This window comes from Trachinotus anak, unplaced genomic scaffold (genome assembly GCF_046630095.1).
Source record: "Trachinotus anak isolate AG129_WGS33_773 ecotype Australia unplaced genomic scaffold, CSIRO_AGI_Tana_v1 ptg000005l, whole genome shotgun sequence".
Lineage (NCBI taxonomy): Eukaryota > Metazoa > Chordata > Actinopteri > Carangiformes > Carangidae > Trachinotus > Trachinotus anak.
In genome coordinates, this window is record NW_027273856.1 from 3,605,082 (window position 1) to 3,621,009 (window position 15,928).

General features: G+C 43.6%; 1 protein-coding gene across 1 annotated transcript in view; it reads left to right on the top strand.

The window, feature by feature from the left end:
• Positions 1-1,578: 1,578 nt before the first annotated feature.
• sema4f (sema domain, immunoglobulin domain (Ig), transmembrane domain (TM) and short cytoplasmic domain, (semaphorin) 4F) overlaps positions 1,579-15,928 on the top strand; it is a 54,149-nt gene continuing 39,799 nt past the window's right edge. Inside the window, exon 1 of the mRNA XM_071477831.1 lies at positions 1,579-2,417. Within this exon, the coding sequence (XP_071333932.1) occupies positions 2,327-2,417 (91 nt within the window). The 5' untranslated portion in view covers positions 1,579-2,326. The remainder of the gene's footprint in view (positions 2,418-15,928) is intronic.

The window sequence follows — 15,928 nt, forward strand, 5'->3', positions numbered from 1 at the left end:
TCTGGTTAATTTATGCCAATCTGAGCAGCCAATGTATGCAAATTTTGCGCTTCAATTTGAACCAGTGTGCGTGGAATAGTTTGAAGGCCTCAATCAATCTGACTGTGTCTGTGCATTTCGCTCTTGCTCTGTCTTTGTGCTTACCTTGTTTACTGATATCTGGAGGAAACCTGCTTTTGATTGATGTCCCCATTTGCTGCAACTGTGTTTCCATGCAATATTTATACATGGGTCTGGATTAGGAATCAATAGTTTTAAGACTTGCTTCACCTGTCCAGAAGGGGGCAGCAGCCAAAAGAGGTTTAATGGATCCCTACAAAGGACAATCATACTCTCTGCACCTAAGCATCAAAACCATATTCATTTGTTTATCCCAGATTCACTGCAGTTAGTCTAAACAGTAACTAACCCGCACATGGATCTGGACCTCCACCCTGACAATGATTAATATGCTCGCCACCCAGAAGTCACGGGTGAAGGCAGGGAGGGGTTTGCAAAAGTGTCAACAGCTCCAACGGTCACTGCAGCCAGCACAGATGAAGACATCTATTGTGATAGTGAGTGATATTTCATCATTCAAAAGTCATTGTCTGCGTAAAGATGCCACACGCACAGTGTGAGCTTAATCGGGCCTGATTAGAGACGGCGCCGCTAACTTCTTAGCTCCATTTGGCTTTTTCTTTATCATCGCTTCCCTCACCTCTGACCCCTTCTCCTCCTCCTCTTCCCCCCTCTTCATAGACCAAATCCTTTAATCCAGGCTCCTCTGTGACCCCTCCCTTTTGTCCCAGAGTTGGGGTACATGTCTGCACCCCCGCCCCGTGAAATTAGCCGTTCAGCACTGCCAGCCGTGCCGCTCTCTTGCTGGGAGGAAGAGGGAGGAAGCGGGAAAGAGATTGTACGTGTTTTCAGTGTTGCAGTGGTGGCTGCTGTACAATTAATCAAAAAAAATTAAAATTACGAAACAGGCTTGAGCAATTTCTAAACCAAGGAAGCTGCAGTTTATTGCTTTCTAAATAACTATGTGTTATTACCTCCTTAAATCACAAGGCTTCATGTTTTTGAAGAAGAAACCGTGGAGACGCGGCACATGGCAGAATACAACCTCTCTGGGGATTATTAGTGGGGTTTAGGCCTGGAGACCATTGACCTCACATCCACTATTTAATCATCTTTACTTTGGAGGCTCCACCCCTTCCAATGTGAGATGACTGACAGGTGGATTAAGAAAACCACTGATGAAAGGTCAAACCTTCCTATGACAAATCTGAAAGAAACAGACATCACATTCTAGCCGCTGTACTTTTTGTTCACAGTCACTGGAAAGGGAAAGAAGTTGGACTGTTTGTCTCACTTGGGGTTTCTGAACGGGCCTCACTATTTCAGCACTGCTCACAAATGAGAAGACTTTCAGTTCATTCTGGGGAAAAACATTTACTCGCACACGTCCCCCGCCGCTCCTGATGTGAATATTCCAGAGTTTTGCTTGATAACAGCGCTGCACCTGTCCCAGTGACGTCAGCCCTACCTGCCGCTGCCTTTCCCGGAAAAGGCGGGCACGAGGCGCTCCGCTCCCTCACGCAGGCAGCGCTCGAGCTCCACACCGCCGCGCAACCTCATCGGCGCTCGAGCCCCACCGACACAGCGCGAGCTCGGTGTTTGTTTCTTATCTTTTCTTGTTCAGATGTTTGAAGGTGATTTTTTTTATTTTCGTTTGTGTTTTTTTTTTTATTTCTTGCTCCGGTTTTCTTGGGTCGTTTTTAAAGTGAGAACGGGCGGAGGTGTGTTTGTAGCGGCGGGGCAGGCTCAGCCACACCGGGCACCGGGCTCCAGCTCCCTACAGCCCAGGACACCGGGCGTTATTCCTGCAGGAGAGGACGCTACTCTTGGATTACTTTGACTCTCAGTTTTTTGACTGGAAAACACCACAGACATCGCAGCAATAGACGATCTCCTGGTTCCCAGCATGTCGCTTTGCTGGAGTGGATGAGCCAACCCTCAGTTGCGCTGAGCGGATGCATGCACTTCTGTGCGCTTTGTGCAGACTGTAGCTACGGGGAAAGCGTAACCTGTAACTGACTGAGAGAATAAAATATTTAAGAAGCATTTAGTGCATTTAGAAGCAGTCACCCGAACTTATCCGTCATTGTGCTGGACCGAGCCCTGCGCCCCTCAGAGAAATCTGTGAAGCCGAGATCAGGACCAGGATGCATCGCAGCTGAAACCACGAGTCCGGGACTTTGGTGTTGAAATCAAATCGGACCGACCTCCACCGCTCCTCCTGGACCCGGACAGCAGCCGAATCAAGATAACTCCTGACGGTGCCATGTTGACCCTGCTCCCGGTGCTGTGCCTGCTCTCCGTGGCCGCCTGGGCAGCGACTCTGGGCGGACAGGACAGCGAGCACTACCGGAAAGGTGACGGAAAACAAAAACTCAGTCTGTTCAGTCTGTTTGTGTGTGAGGGCTGAAGGCTGATAGTGATGTATTTTGCTGCTCTGGGGGGGATTTCTTCACTTTGATGGGCTGTATTATGAGTTTGTCAGTGGGTCTAATGTGTGCAATTAAAAATATGTTATAGGTGTAGGTCGTCCACATCATCCGCACTGATGATGATGATGATGATTACAGATTTAATACCAGTCATCATCATCATGAGGCTGGATTAACACCTGCAACTTTATTGGAGTTTGCATGTTGTCTGACATTAATGGACCATGTGCACAGTCATAATGATGCATGATGGGTTTTGTTGGTGTTCTGGCGCAAAACACCTTTTAACTCAAAGTTAAACCTGCATTTGTGTCGTAACCTCTGCTCTGCGCCGCGGCTTTTACGCACTCGGAGCGCGGTGCCAAAAGGCTGCCTTCTGCCTTTATTGTGACTTGATAAATGGTGATCCTGGCGAAGCAAGCAGGTGCCAGACTTGTTCTCCGACCTCGGAGCCAACCCAACAACAAGTGCACAAACTGGGCAGAAACACCGGGCTGCTGGTTGATCCAGACACGTAGCAGCTTTCAGATTTAAAGGAACAGTTAAGTCAAACGCGCTTTCCGCTGGAGCGTTCGATGCATGAAGGGAATTTGTCTTTTCATTTGCTCTCATCTGGAGAAGGCAGAGGTCAGGATCAGCGGCTGTGTAAGCTGGTAGTGATTCAGCATCTTGCTCTGGGACACTTTAGCAGAGTGGATGCAGGGGCTTAAATAGGTTTGGATGGTGGAACTCTAAAATGACCACTGTTTTTTTTTTTTTTTTAAGTGGCTGTGCGTGGATCACATTCACGACCATATTCAACAAATGTTAAGTGGGAAATTAGTGAACTAGAGAGAGAACCAGACACAGAGTTTGGATGGCTGTAAGCCGGAGTGAATGGAAGACAAGCTCGGCTCTCTAACAAGCTCCCTCTTTGTGCTGTGACCATCAGGGTCAGCAGCACAGGCTCGAATGCCTTCCTGTTTTCTGCAAACTGACTGACAGTTAAAATGGAAAACATAAAATGAGAGGCGACATCCATCACAACAAAATATTAAGAAGCTTATGGGGCAGTCGTCACACAGAGCTATTCTGTGACCCTTTGGAGATTGGATTGCAGTCTGCGCGAGTGTGTGTGTGTGTGTGTCTCTCCATTTGTCCATGTTTTGAATGCATTTTCTTTGTCTGCAGGGTAATAACTATCTGTGCAATCTCTCCATTTGACCCCATTGTTTGTTCCTGTTGTACATTTTTCTTTCACTATTTTCTTCCTGATGATTTGTTCTCTGTCTGTTCTCTCCCTCTCTAACATGTGATAGTGTTTACACCCAGATGCAGTGAGGAGGAAAGATTTAGAGGTTGCGTCACTGAGTGTCCATTGACCAACAGCCTGTACTCCGGTCACCTGACTGCTTTAATGGGCTTTGCTCCACGGCTGCACTCTGCAGCAGAGCTTATTGTGCTTTAACCCTTTGCATTTCCATGACTGACCTACATGTAAATTCAATGCCTAACTCAGACAGTTGCTGCTTGCTGTTGATTCAGGCTCATATGCTGAATGAATGCAGTGTCTGTAAGTTAGGTCCCTGTCTCTGTGTGTGTCATTACGCAACAGTGGCCTGTGGCACGCCGGCCCTGCAACAAATACAGTTAGAGCGAGTGCCAACACACAGAAATGAGAGAGACACAGAGAGGGAAACATGGAGATATGATGCCCCTTTCACAAAACAATAGTAGATTAAGAAATGCATCAATATTTAATTGTATTTCATGTAGCATTGTTGTTATTATGTCAGATCTGATACATAAGATTGGTTGCTAAGTGCAAGCGTCCATGACACCTGCCCTGATTAAAGTCACAGCAACCAGTTAAGTTAGAAGAAGTTGGCATCCTCAGCAGGATGTGTGTCTGTGTGTCCATGTGTGTTATGATAACTGGAGAGGGACTCTTATGTAAGGCAGTGTAGTTGTTATGAGCAACTGGTCAGGTGATGTGTGTGTGTGTGTGTTTGTGTTAAGCTTGGTTTGCATGTACAGTGACATCCAAGTGGCTTTGTGCACAGAGCGTTGCAGCTGATGGAAATTGCTGTCAGATGCAGTTCTGCTGCAGCCGTCTCTAGATACTGTCTGACGTTTATGGCCACTAGAGGATGGATCCTGATGGGTTTGGTGATACCCTGTCTTCAGAGCTGGCACCACCAATAGGCCGACTCTTGTTCAGCACTTCAGTTTTTGACAGGGATAGTTCAGCTGTACTTTAAGATGAGGTCACAGATCATGCTCAGGACCAATATTTAGCTCCATGAGTGATATAAGATAAGATTTTGTCTTCTGCTTCGAGATAGCTTTGTTTTTAAAGTCAGTTCGGTCCATATTATCTGTGTGTCTTGAAACAGAATAATGAATTATGACACATCTGTATCTGTTGTACATGTAAGTTGTGTTCATATGAACTGGTGGTGTGGCTAATTAGACTGACGTGAAATTGTTCCAGCTCTCTGGTTAAGTGATTGGGGAGAAGTCATAAAAGTGTTTGGCTGAAATTACACACTGCATAACGATGTTACCATCAGAGTGTGGGATTTCAATTTGAAGAAATCACAAACAAGCCCGTGTAGTTGGTTGTGATACTTCAGTATTTAGCTCAAAAACATCAAAACATATTCAGAAAGTACACATTTGTATTCAGACATGTTGATATAATTTCTTGAATGACTATTTAAATGGAGATGAGGATTAAAATCCAGCGTGTTTGTAAAAGAAACACTGAGCTAAACTACATTGTGTTTATGTGTGTGTCTGTTGTGACGGGATCAGAGGGCGGCACCCTCTGCCAGCTCCAGTCAGTTTCACTGGCCCAGAGGCCGTTTTAATGCTCCTCACATGAAACTCATTAGGGTGTCGGCACACAGGGGAGGGCCTGGCTCCCAGCGGTGAACCCGCTGTATGGATCAGGCTTGAGGAGAGAGGAGCTATACGTCTGCTTTGATCAGCTTGATTAGTCACAAACTATGCAGGTACTGTATATAAACATTATGATGCTCTTCAGGCCACCCAGTGTCCATCTCCTGCACCACCAAAACCACTCTGTCTTTGTTTGTAGTCAACAGCAGCTTAACAGAATCTCTATTCAAACGTTTCTCACTCCGGTAGCTCTCAAGGATAGAAGATTTATTACTCTATTGTAGTTTTCTGTTTTAGTGCCAACATTTGCACTTGGCTAGCAGTGAACTATGTGTGTGTGTGTGGGTGGATAGACAGGAGTCCAGCATAAGACAGATTATCAAAGCCTGAAAAATACAGTCACTGACTTTATTTCACCACATACTGTGCAGGGGTGGATGGGGCCACAGACTCTGTATTTGTGGTCTGGTCTGTGCTTCTCATGAATTTTACTCACAGACTGTTTTTGAGTGAGCAATTTCGGTCATTAAGCTTAAATTACACAATTCACTTGAATTTCCTCTGCTGGTTCCACCATGATGGATCATTGAGGAGGTTTGTGTCTAATACTGCTAGGAGTCTCGTGATGAATTGAGTTAGCAGATGATAATAAAAATAAAAAATCACGTATGAAGCTGCCAGACTGTTTTTAAAAGAGCGCCCCTGCTCATTTTCCTTGAAAGTACATTTTTATGTCATGAAAACATTAAATATTTTCTACAGTGGGGTCCAAAAATGGTAAGTTTTTGTTGGAGGACACAATTTCCTGGGTGGGCTCTTGCACACTGTCATTGGAAGAGTGGTCATACATTAGGCTACACATGTTGTCTGGATGAGCTGTTAGACTGAAATGTACAAAATTCTCATCACTGCTCTGTTTTCATATCAGAGAGATGTCTGGGGATTTGTCCAGGAAGAGTGAAACCACCGAACTGTCTGTGAGAACACATGTGGACTACAGTAGATTATGTGTTTGGGTTGAAGCTGCATTGTTGTCTCCCACCAGGGAATATGAAGCAGTTATGCAAAGACAAGAGAGCAGTCCTCCTCATCCCATTCTCTCTCTTTCTTTGTTATTCTTCCCTAGCCCCTCATCACTCTCCTGCCTCTAAGTGTGGATGATGGGGCCTGGTGGAGTGGAGTGGCATCATGGGACTGAGCAAGAGACATCAGAAATGCTTTCAGTGCTTCTTTTAGTTTTGTCTGATAAGCCCTGGGCCTTTGTGGACTGTAGTGTGAGCACATAATGGAGAGCTGTGTTAATTTATAACCTGCCTTCCCTTTTATATCTCTCTTTTCTTCAACAGAAATACCGCACCTGATTAGACAGTAGTTTCCCTCATGGTTTATGTGGTTATTAGTCTCTGACTCAAAACTCAGTTTGTGTTTCTTCCCTATTCTGTTTTATTTCTCTGCCTTCACCCTCCTGTTTCTTCTCATTTCCCTGTTTTCCTTTGTTAATTCTCTCTGTTTTCTCCCAAATCCTTCATTTTCTGTTTATCTTTGGTGCTAAGGTCAGAGAAACTGTCTCTATTCACCCGTAGGCTTAGTAATATTGCATTTGTTGAAGTCGTATAGGGAATTTACCCAAACTGAAACCAAAAAATGTTAAAAGTGAGAGAGAGGAAGTGAATAAAAGAAAGATAATAGGAGTAAATTCCCAGCCACCTACAGAAAATATTCTCTCACTCCTTCATATGTTCGTCAGCAAAGTTCATTGGCTTCTCAGACGCCCGTGCTCATAATGCTCTCTCTATGAAGTCTGTGATTCGGAGAATTACATTAACGATGCACATGTACGTCGTTGTTGGAGCTCTCTCCCACGTTGTTTGTGAATGGTCGGCCCACACAGGCACTCCTGTGACTGGAGCTTGTCAGCTTGAAGGTCAAACTGAGTCAGATGCCAAAGGCCACACTCACATACACACACACACTCACACACATACAATCGACGCAAGCAGATTCCCAGTGTCGCATTCCCAGGAAGATTTCATGATTGGGATTCTTTCCCTCCTTAATTCTGCATCTCTTCTTCCAGCATGTCTGTTCCCGCCTAGACTGACAGCTGCAAACAGTTTAAATGAAAGACATTTGAGGGTCAGAGTCATGGTGGGCTGGTAGTGGAGGGGTGGTGGGTTGCCTGGAATCCTCCCTCATCTTCATCTTCATTCATTCATTCCTCCTTCCAGCCTCATCCTCGCTCCCTCCTTGTGAAATGTGCTGCGTCATGACGTTGAGGCCGGTTGAGTATTCTGGTCTTTAGGGCTTTAGTAGAGAGAGCATCAGCGTGTCTAGCGATAAGTGTGTGTTCCTGCACCTTCAGAGGGCTTCACGACCAAAGATTGCTGTGCACAGCTGACGCACATACGATCAACTCATTGGCATTCACTCCTGCTCACTGCCCTCATCTCCTTCCTCTCTCGCCCTCTGTTGCGTGAAAATCCCATCTGATAGAAAGCAAGTTGAAACCAATTATAATGCATAGAGAACAATTTTTTAGCATTTAGACACATGGGGTAGAGTTTTATTTTTTCCGCCACTTGTTTCATTAAATTCAACTTCAAGTGAAGCTTTTTTCTTAAGTATTTTAATCAAACCTAGACAACCCCGGAGGCACCGTGAATTTTAAGTTTTACTTCATGTGTTCAAAGCTTGAAGGAGTTTGAGAACAATCCTGCTGACTGTTGTCTGGGACCATCATCAGTCATATTAATCAGTATTGATTTTATGGTTCATCAGCCGAAGGTGACGCAGAGGAGAACGCAAGGGGACAGAAGGAAGGTTGAATTTTAATGCTGTGATGTAACGATCCAAGAAAAAGGATGGAAAGCAGGGGATGAGAGGGGGGAATTAAAAGGAACAAGGAAATAAGAGAATTTAAATCAGATCTGATAAGCTTTGGAGAAACGAGGCAGAAACAGAGAAAGAGCGAGTCATTGATCTGTCTCGCTCAGGACAAAAACCAACCAGACAGGACAGGAGGTGATGGACGTCACAGGTTTAAGACAAGGTCAGAGGTCACGCAGGGTCACCTTGTTCATGTGGAGGCACTGACAGAATCCACTTAACCTGTTTGCATCTCTGAGGCCTCATACACACAAAGACACACGCACTCAGCTGCAGTCACAATGAGACGCTCCTCAGAGAGTTGGTGATGTTGACCCAGACTGATTGGAAGTCTGGGATCAACATAAGTCATCAATCGATTGCCCTGTCAGTGTCGATCAGGCCTTTCTGTGTATCACGACAGACGGCATGTTCCATCTATTGCCCTCTCTTATGTCTGTTTCACATTACTTCATCCCTAATACATAAATAATTATGGGTTTAATCACTAACTGATTCATAATCAAAGCAGTTGAGATTGTAAACAGCTTTGTTTACATCTGAGGTTAAGGCTTTGACTGTGTGTGTCAGTGTGTGTTCCCAGTACAGGACCTGTGTCAGCATTATGGCTAAGGGAGCAGATGTGGATGTGGAAGGAAACACATGCTTTTCCTGGGAACTGGTTTCCACGCTGCCGTCGAGCCTCTGCCTGCAGTTACTACGATCACACGTGAAGCTACATGAACAGCATGTTGTTGTCTCGGTGTTTGTGTGAGAAAAGGTTGTGACACAAAAGGTGGGCAGCTTATTTTGTGGTGAAACGCCTCACATCAGCGCTGCACTGGGCAGCAGTCAGCTTATTTCCAGATTTGTGCGTGTTGGCATTTTTTTAAACTCTCAGTGACAGTTGGAGGCTGGAAGACGCCACCGTGTGCAGACTGCTGAGTTTGAGTGCAGAGGAAATGTCTTGTAAATTCCAGCTTTACTGCTTTCCTACAGCTTTCTTATATCTCTGCTTCCGTGTAACCCCCCACCGCCCCAGAGCATTTCACCAGTGACGATGTACAGTAACTGGGTCGATGCTATGATAGTTAAAGATACGGAAAATACTTTGGCTTAATGTTCATTTAACTTGCACTTAAACTGGGAACCGCTGCAGAATTAAATTCCACTTTCATAAATATGGATGTGCAACAGTTAAGTCAGCAATGAATATACTGAAATTTATTTGGACATTCAATCAAACTGAGCTACTGTTATACTTTCTGAAAAAAAGTTAGTTTTTATATTAAAAACTCTTGTAAACACTTAGATAACAAGCTTGAAGGAGGACTCGCTCACAGTTGTGGGACCTCAGCTGCTACAGGAACCATGTGTCGACTGATTGGACCGCACAGGCTGCTTGTGTGGGCTGCGTTCTCCCATAAGTTTCTAATGCCAGGGGAGATTGTTGTTAGTGAATACAACATTAAGGAAGTTGAAGAAAGGTTCGCTAATCTGCTGCATTTCAGTAAGAGACATCAAAGCCACCCCTTCAGCAAACACAGCAACCGCATCGCGCTGTTCTCAAAATAGAAGTTACCTGGTCCTAACTCAGCGCTATGAGTGTGTGCGTGGCCCGGCTCAGCACTTCACAACACAAAGTAAATGAATGCATGAAAGCGCATTTACTGTGGGGAAGGTAATTAAAGCAGGATGTGGCCTGATTGTTGATGATAAATCTATTTTGCGTTGTGGTGCTTTGAACAAGTGAAATCTCATGCTGGACTATAAACAAAAACTATCTGCAGAGGCACTGCTGCTGAACTCTTGCATCACATACAAGCACATCTTAACTCTCGTACATTTAGTTGCATGAAAACGTCTTGCATCAGCTGATGGTCTGAAGTCTGGATAACCAGCTGGGAACAGTGGGCAGCGGCACTGGGTTGATGTCTGCCTCTGGATCTTTGTGTTCTTGTTTGGGAACCTGCACCTTTAAACCACAGTATCAATTGGTATGATAACGGCCTTAAAGTGATAGTTGGGGTTACTGACCCGGGGTTGAACTGGGTGCATGCTAATCCAAATTTACTGCAGGTAATACACTGACTATAGACAAGTACCTCACACGTCCCTAAGTCAGATAACCTGAACGATCACTTCAAGGTGAGTCCTGTTTTAACAGGGTCCTTGTGTCAAAGCTTAAGTTGAAAAACTTCATTATTTCAGGTTTGTGCTCAAATGCTCCATATTGCTAAATCATTTTGTGTTTAATTAAATTAAACCACAAAGCAAACCTGTAGCCAGGGAGTAAACAAGCAGAGTGAAAAAACACAAGATGCACAGAGACTGGACAGAACAGGAAGGTAACAGGAGCCCAGCAGATAATATTTGCTCCATGTGCCTCTAGCAGGTCACGTCTGACTTCAATAGTCAGTTTAATTTTCTCAGAAGTCACAGACAATAAGCACAGTGTGTGTAATCCAGGCTAATAAAACTAGCTTTGTTTATACTTGCTATTACTTCACTTGTTGTCATACAACTGACATAAATAGCTCCTTTCACCCACCTTATCTTTACAGACGTATTAACCAAGTGACAACAGAGTAAATATATGAGAGACTCATAATTACACACACACACACACACACACACACAAACACACACACTCTGAAATTTCACTGCTCATCATAACTGGACCATCAGGTGGAACCGGCTTCCACTTTAAAACATGAGTCTTTGGTTGAACCGGTTTCCTGTGACAACACGCCGCACGTGGTATTTAGCTAATTTGCAGTTCAATGAAGCTGGGAGAGTGTGTGTGTTCATACACACATACACACACAAACACACCAAGGTGTTTTCAGTGTCATGCTGAGCAACTTACCACTCCTGCCATGATCAAGGTAACACATCTGGTCATAAAGCCCGCACAGTGACTCCTGTCTGGAACACACACACACACACACACACACACACACACACACACATACATGTACACATACACACTCATTGTCTGCAAAGTGAAGCTGAGTAATGAATCTCCTAAATAAAAAGGATACACTGATAAGGCTGCCTGAGGCTACTGTGTGTGCTTGTGCATGTGTTTGTGTGTTTGTGTGTGTGTGTGTGTGTGTGTGTGTGTTTGTGTGTGTGTGTTTGTTTGTGTGTGTGTGTGTGTGTGTGTGTGTGTGTGTGTGTGTGTGTGTGTCCCTTCCCTCTCTGTGTGTTGTGCTCATTCTCGCTTTGGCAGCCCAGTAAATCAAACCACCTCTCTGCACTCCCTCTCGCTCACTCTTTTTGTGTGTTTGAGTGTGAGTATGTGTCTTTTGGCAGCCTTCTTTGGCACATAACCATGAGGCCCATTTCTTCCTTACACACACACACACACACACACACACACACACACACACACACACACACACACACACACACACACTCACTTGACAGTAAGGGCTACCCTGCTGGTCTTACTTTGTGTTTATTGATTGTTAGTGTCTTCCGCTGCACAGAGAGTTTCTTTGGTAATATTGTGTGTGAATGTGTGTGTGAATGTGTGTGTCTGTGTTGTGTGCACTGGTCAGCTTTCTAAGCACATATTGACTGAGATGTTGTCTCTCTCTCCATGTTGTCTCCATGACGTGCTGATCTCCAGTTCTCCTCTCCTGTTGTGTTTTTTTTCATCATCCTCTGGCATATTGACCTTCTGTCTCTTTCTTTTTTTCACTTTGGTGTTGGTGTGTGTGTGTGTGTGTGTGTGTGTGTGTGCTGTTAAGGAAATCAGACCAACACTGGGAACCTTAATGGCAGGAAACAGACCTGGGCTAACACAAAGGAAAAACTGTCAGCAGCCCCCCTCACTCACACACACACACACACACACACACACTCAAACAAACGCACATGCAGATGTACACATCCAAACCTACACATGCAGATGTGTACATACACATACGCACAAACACACCTTGAATACACATGATTCCTCTTCTCTTGTCTTAAAAAAAAGCTTGAGTTTTTGATTAGTTGTTTAACCAGCATTTACTGCTAGTTATGGAGTGTATGTCTTTATGTACATATGAGTTTGTGTGTGTGTGTGTGTGTGTGTGTGTGTGGACCAACCTCTCATTAAATCCCTCCCCCCCGTCTCTCTCTCTCTCCCTCCTTTGCTCTCCTTATTGTGGTTTCTTTTAATTGGAGTCTGAGGTGGTAATTACAGGGAGCGAGGGAGTCTGGGAGAGGAGGAGGAGGAGGTGGAGGAAGAAGAAGAAGAAGAAGTAGTAGTGGTAGGAGGCAGGATGGGGGTGGGGGGCGATGAGGAGAAGGTGGAGGAAGAACAAACAGCAGGGTTGTGACATCAGTACTGCAGCAGAGACGAGAGAGGGGAAACACCTTCTCACGAGGAGCGTGTTGTTGAGGAGTGACCGAAGGATGTTTACTCAGATGATCCTTGTGCTGCACTGACACTGCCTCCAGCTCCACATACACTCCATAAGTGGAGGACATTGACTCCACATCCAGCAAACAAGTGATTAGAGTTTATACTTTTCATTACACAACTCGTGTATGTTTGTGCCTGAACTTTTTCTTAATTGTGTACATATTTTCTGTTTAGTAGTTTAGTTTGGTTCATTCCCAAGAACGTTAAATTAGAGAGGTCCTGCTGCTCCGCTGCAGGTTTCTTTCTCTGTGAATTATGATGTGTTGTGAATGTTTTACACTGTTTGGATTTTATAATCTGACTTTCATCTGCATAAATTGGAAGCCATCTGGACTATTGAAACTGCCTGACACACAGACACACTCAAAGACAAACACACACTGGGCTCATCTCCCTGAGGCTTGTATGCTTTTCAAATAAAGACGCCCGGCATTATTTACTTTTTATTTTTTATTTTTTATTTTTTTTGATGATTCTTTCCTCTGCAGACACTGGCTGGTTTGTCCGTTCTTTCCTTTGCTGCATTTATGACAAACTTTGATTTCAACAGTGAGTGTAAGTCTGTGTGTGGTTGTTTTTGTGTGTGTGTGCGCATTAAGGTAGAAACGCTAAAGGCCTCTGTATTTGTTTTCCTGGAGGGAGTAACCTGTGTTAAATGAGATACAGTAGCTGCCCCTCCTCTCCTGCTGTCTGGGACACACACACACACACACACACACACACACACAACATTGTGGAGAGACAGCCGTGCTGTAAGGATACATTAATGCTGATCCACATTATCATAATTGAGGTGTCTGCTGAGCCTGTATGTGAGTGTGTGTGTCCAGGGGGAATACAGAAAGAGAGAGACAGGGTCTTTAGAGCCAGACTGACACTATACTTTCATCTTTCAGCTAAACATTACAATGGGAGACAGGCTCCCTAAAATGTGTGGTTGTGTTTGTGTGTGTGTGTGCGTGTGTGTGTGCGTGTGTGTGTGTGTGTGTGTGTGTGTAACATCACTAAAGCCTCCTAAAAGCATTATCACACTGATCTAGAAAGCATGTCAACATTACAAAGCACTACACAGGAGCGTCGTAGCTGGAGATGGTGGCATCACAGTGAGAAAACATTAACTGGGCCTTTGTTTTGAATGGAAGAGAGTGCAGATCAAAGCTCAGACACACACTCTGCATTTTGATAGTTACAGAAAACACTGTGCGTGTTCGGTCCTCAGGCACAAAATGACCGAAATCCATTGTAACACTATGAGTTTTGACACAGTATCCACAGTATCTGACTCAATAGGAAACAATTCCCTAATGAAACTGTGGGACACTGATCCAGTCATGATTAAAAGTTATAATTAGCTGTGTGACATCATTGCACAGAGTGCGCAGTCAGATGGCACCATGACATCACAACAGCCTGCGATCTCATCAGCTTAAGTGCTTTTATTCAGCAGCGCCCTTGTCCACATGGGACAGAATAGAAATGAGATCCCAGTCGTCCAGATTAGATTAATATCGTGCTGACTGAAATGCTACAAAGGCACCGAGGAATCAGTGCAGTATACACTCAACTGCATACGTACGGACACTGGAAGCACAAATAGTATAAATTAAATACTGAATCCTGAAATAAGACATTGTGTCGTGTGATATAAGAGAGGAAAACAAACCTAAATTTATCATTTGTGTGAGTCATTGCATAATTCTTTCTCACATTTTCTATGTCTCTAAATTTGGTGATTTAAAAATGTTTTCAGATGAACCAGAGGATTAAGTATGTGGGATGAGAAAATCTTCATACTTTTTAAGCTAAATAAATCATTTAAAAACAGGATTATCCTTAAAATGCTTGTTGTTGTTTCATAAATCAAATAAATAGCTTCAGAGTCATGTCTTTGGCAAAAAGCACAAAGCCGTGGACTCAATCAAAAATTAAAGAGATGATTGATTAGTTTGTTGTTTGTTATTTAAGAAAATTAAGTATGAAAAATAAAATAAGTTTAGTGCTCAAATGATTAGACCATTTAATGTTATTAAACGATTAGTCTACAAAAATTAATTGACAATTTTGATAATAGATTTATTAAGCTAAACTAATTAATACCGTTAGAAACTCAAAATCTTTGGAGTTTAAATCATTAGTTAATCATTTTAAAACGTCCCCGAGAGCTCTGTAAAATTGCGTGGAGCAGTTTGTCAGTATTTTCTATCATTTTATAGACTAAATAATAAGTTATTAATTGACAAGTATTGGCAGGTTAATATCCAATGAAATTGGTTAATTTCAACCCTAGTTGATTATTTAAATTGTAACCTGCTTGATGAGACAGATCTAAATGATCCTCACTGGATGAAAGGAAACTTTACATCTTGAACTTCCTGCTCACTGTTTACTGATCTCACCTGTTTCCATTACATTCAAACACTGTGTGAAAACATTTTATCCTCTATTTGCCTGCACAGTCATTTAAAACTGGACCTTGATCCAGGCTTAAACAAATGCCTGCATCTACTTAAATGCACTAAATCAAGGTCTTCATCTATTGAACTAATAGGGAATTGAACAAACTAATCTGTTAATGGGACTGTTTATGTGTTGTGTAGAGTCGGCACTAACAGGGAACTGAATGAAAGGACTTAATGCATTAAAGCCACTAAGAGGTGATGTAGGCTCATCCCACCCAAACATATGGGTTAGGTCACACTGTGTGTGTGTGTGTGTATGTGTGTGTGCTTAAGAAGGAGTTAAGGAGTGTGACAGCTGCTAATAAGCTTGTAGTTTGGAACCTAATGTGAATTACTTTGATAATGAGGTTTTATAACACTTGTGTGTGTTTGAGTGTGTGTACATTGATGATGTTATGCAGTTGGTAGGTGGCTACTTACAGAAACCCTGACAGGGTGTTAATGCGCTGCTCTTGATTGTCTGAGCGCGCCCACATGTGTCCTATTCTCACAGAGGCACACATCCAGCTTTGTCCTGACTGTGTGGAGGTGCTTATGTGCAGAGGAAGTCAGTGTGTGTGTGTATGTGTGTGTGTGTGTGAGAATTGGAAGTCAGCCTTAGCCAGGTGACCTAGTTACACACATGTCATAAAACACACAACAACAGGCAGAGCTATTAGGTTGGTAGAGTCTCTCAGATATGATTTGGCCGCCCGTGTTGTTTGCCTCAAGTTTCCAGTGTCGATGAATGATTAACAGTATTAATGGCTTATTGAAGGAGCCCAGGGAGCTGTTATGTACCTACCTGTGCACACAATCTTCTCAAC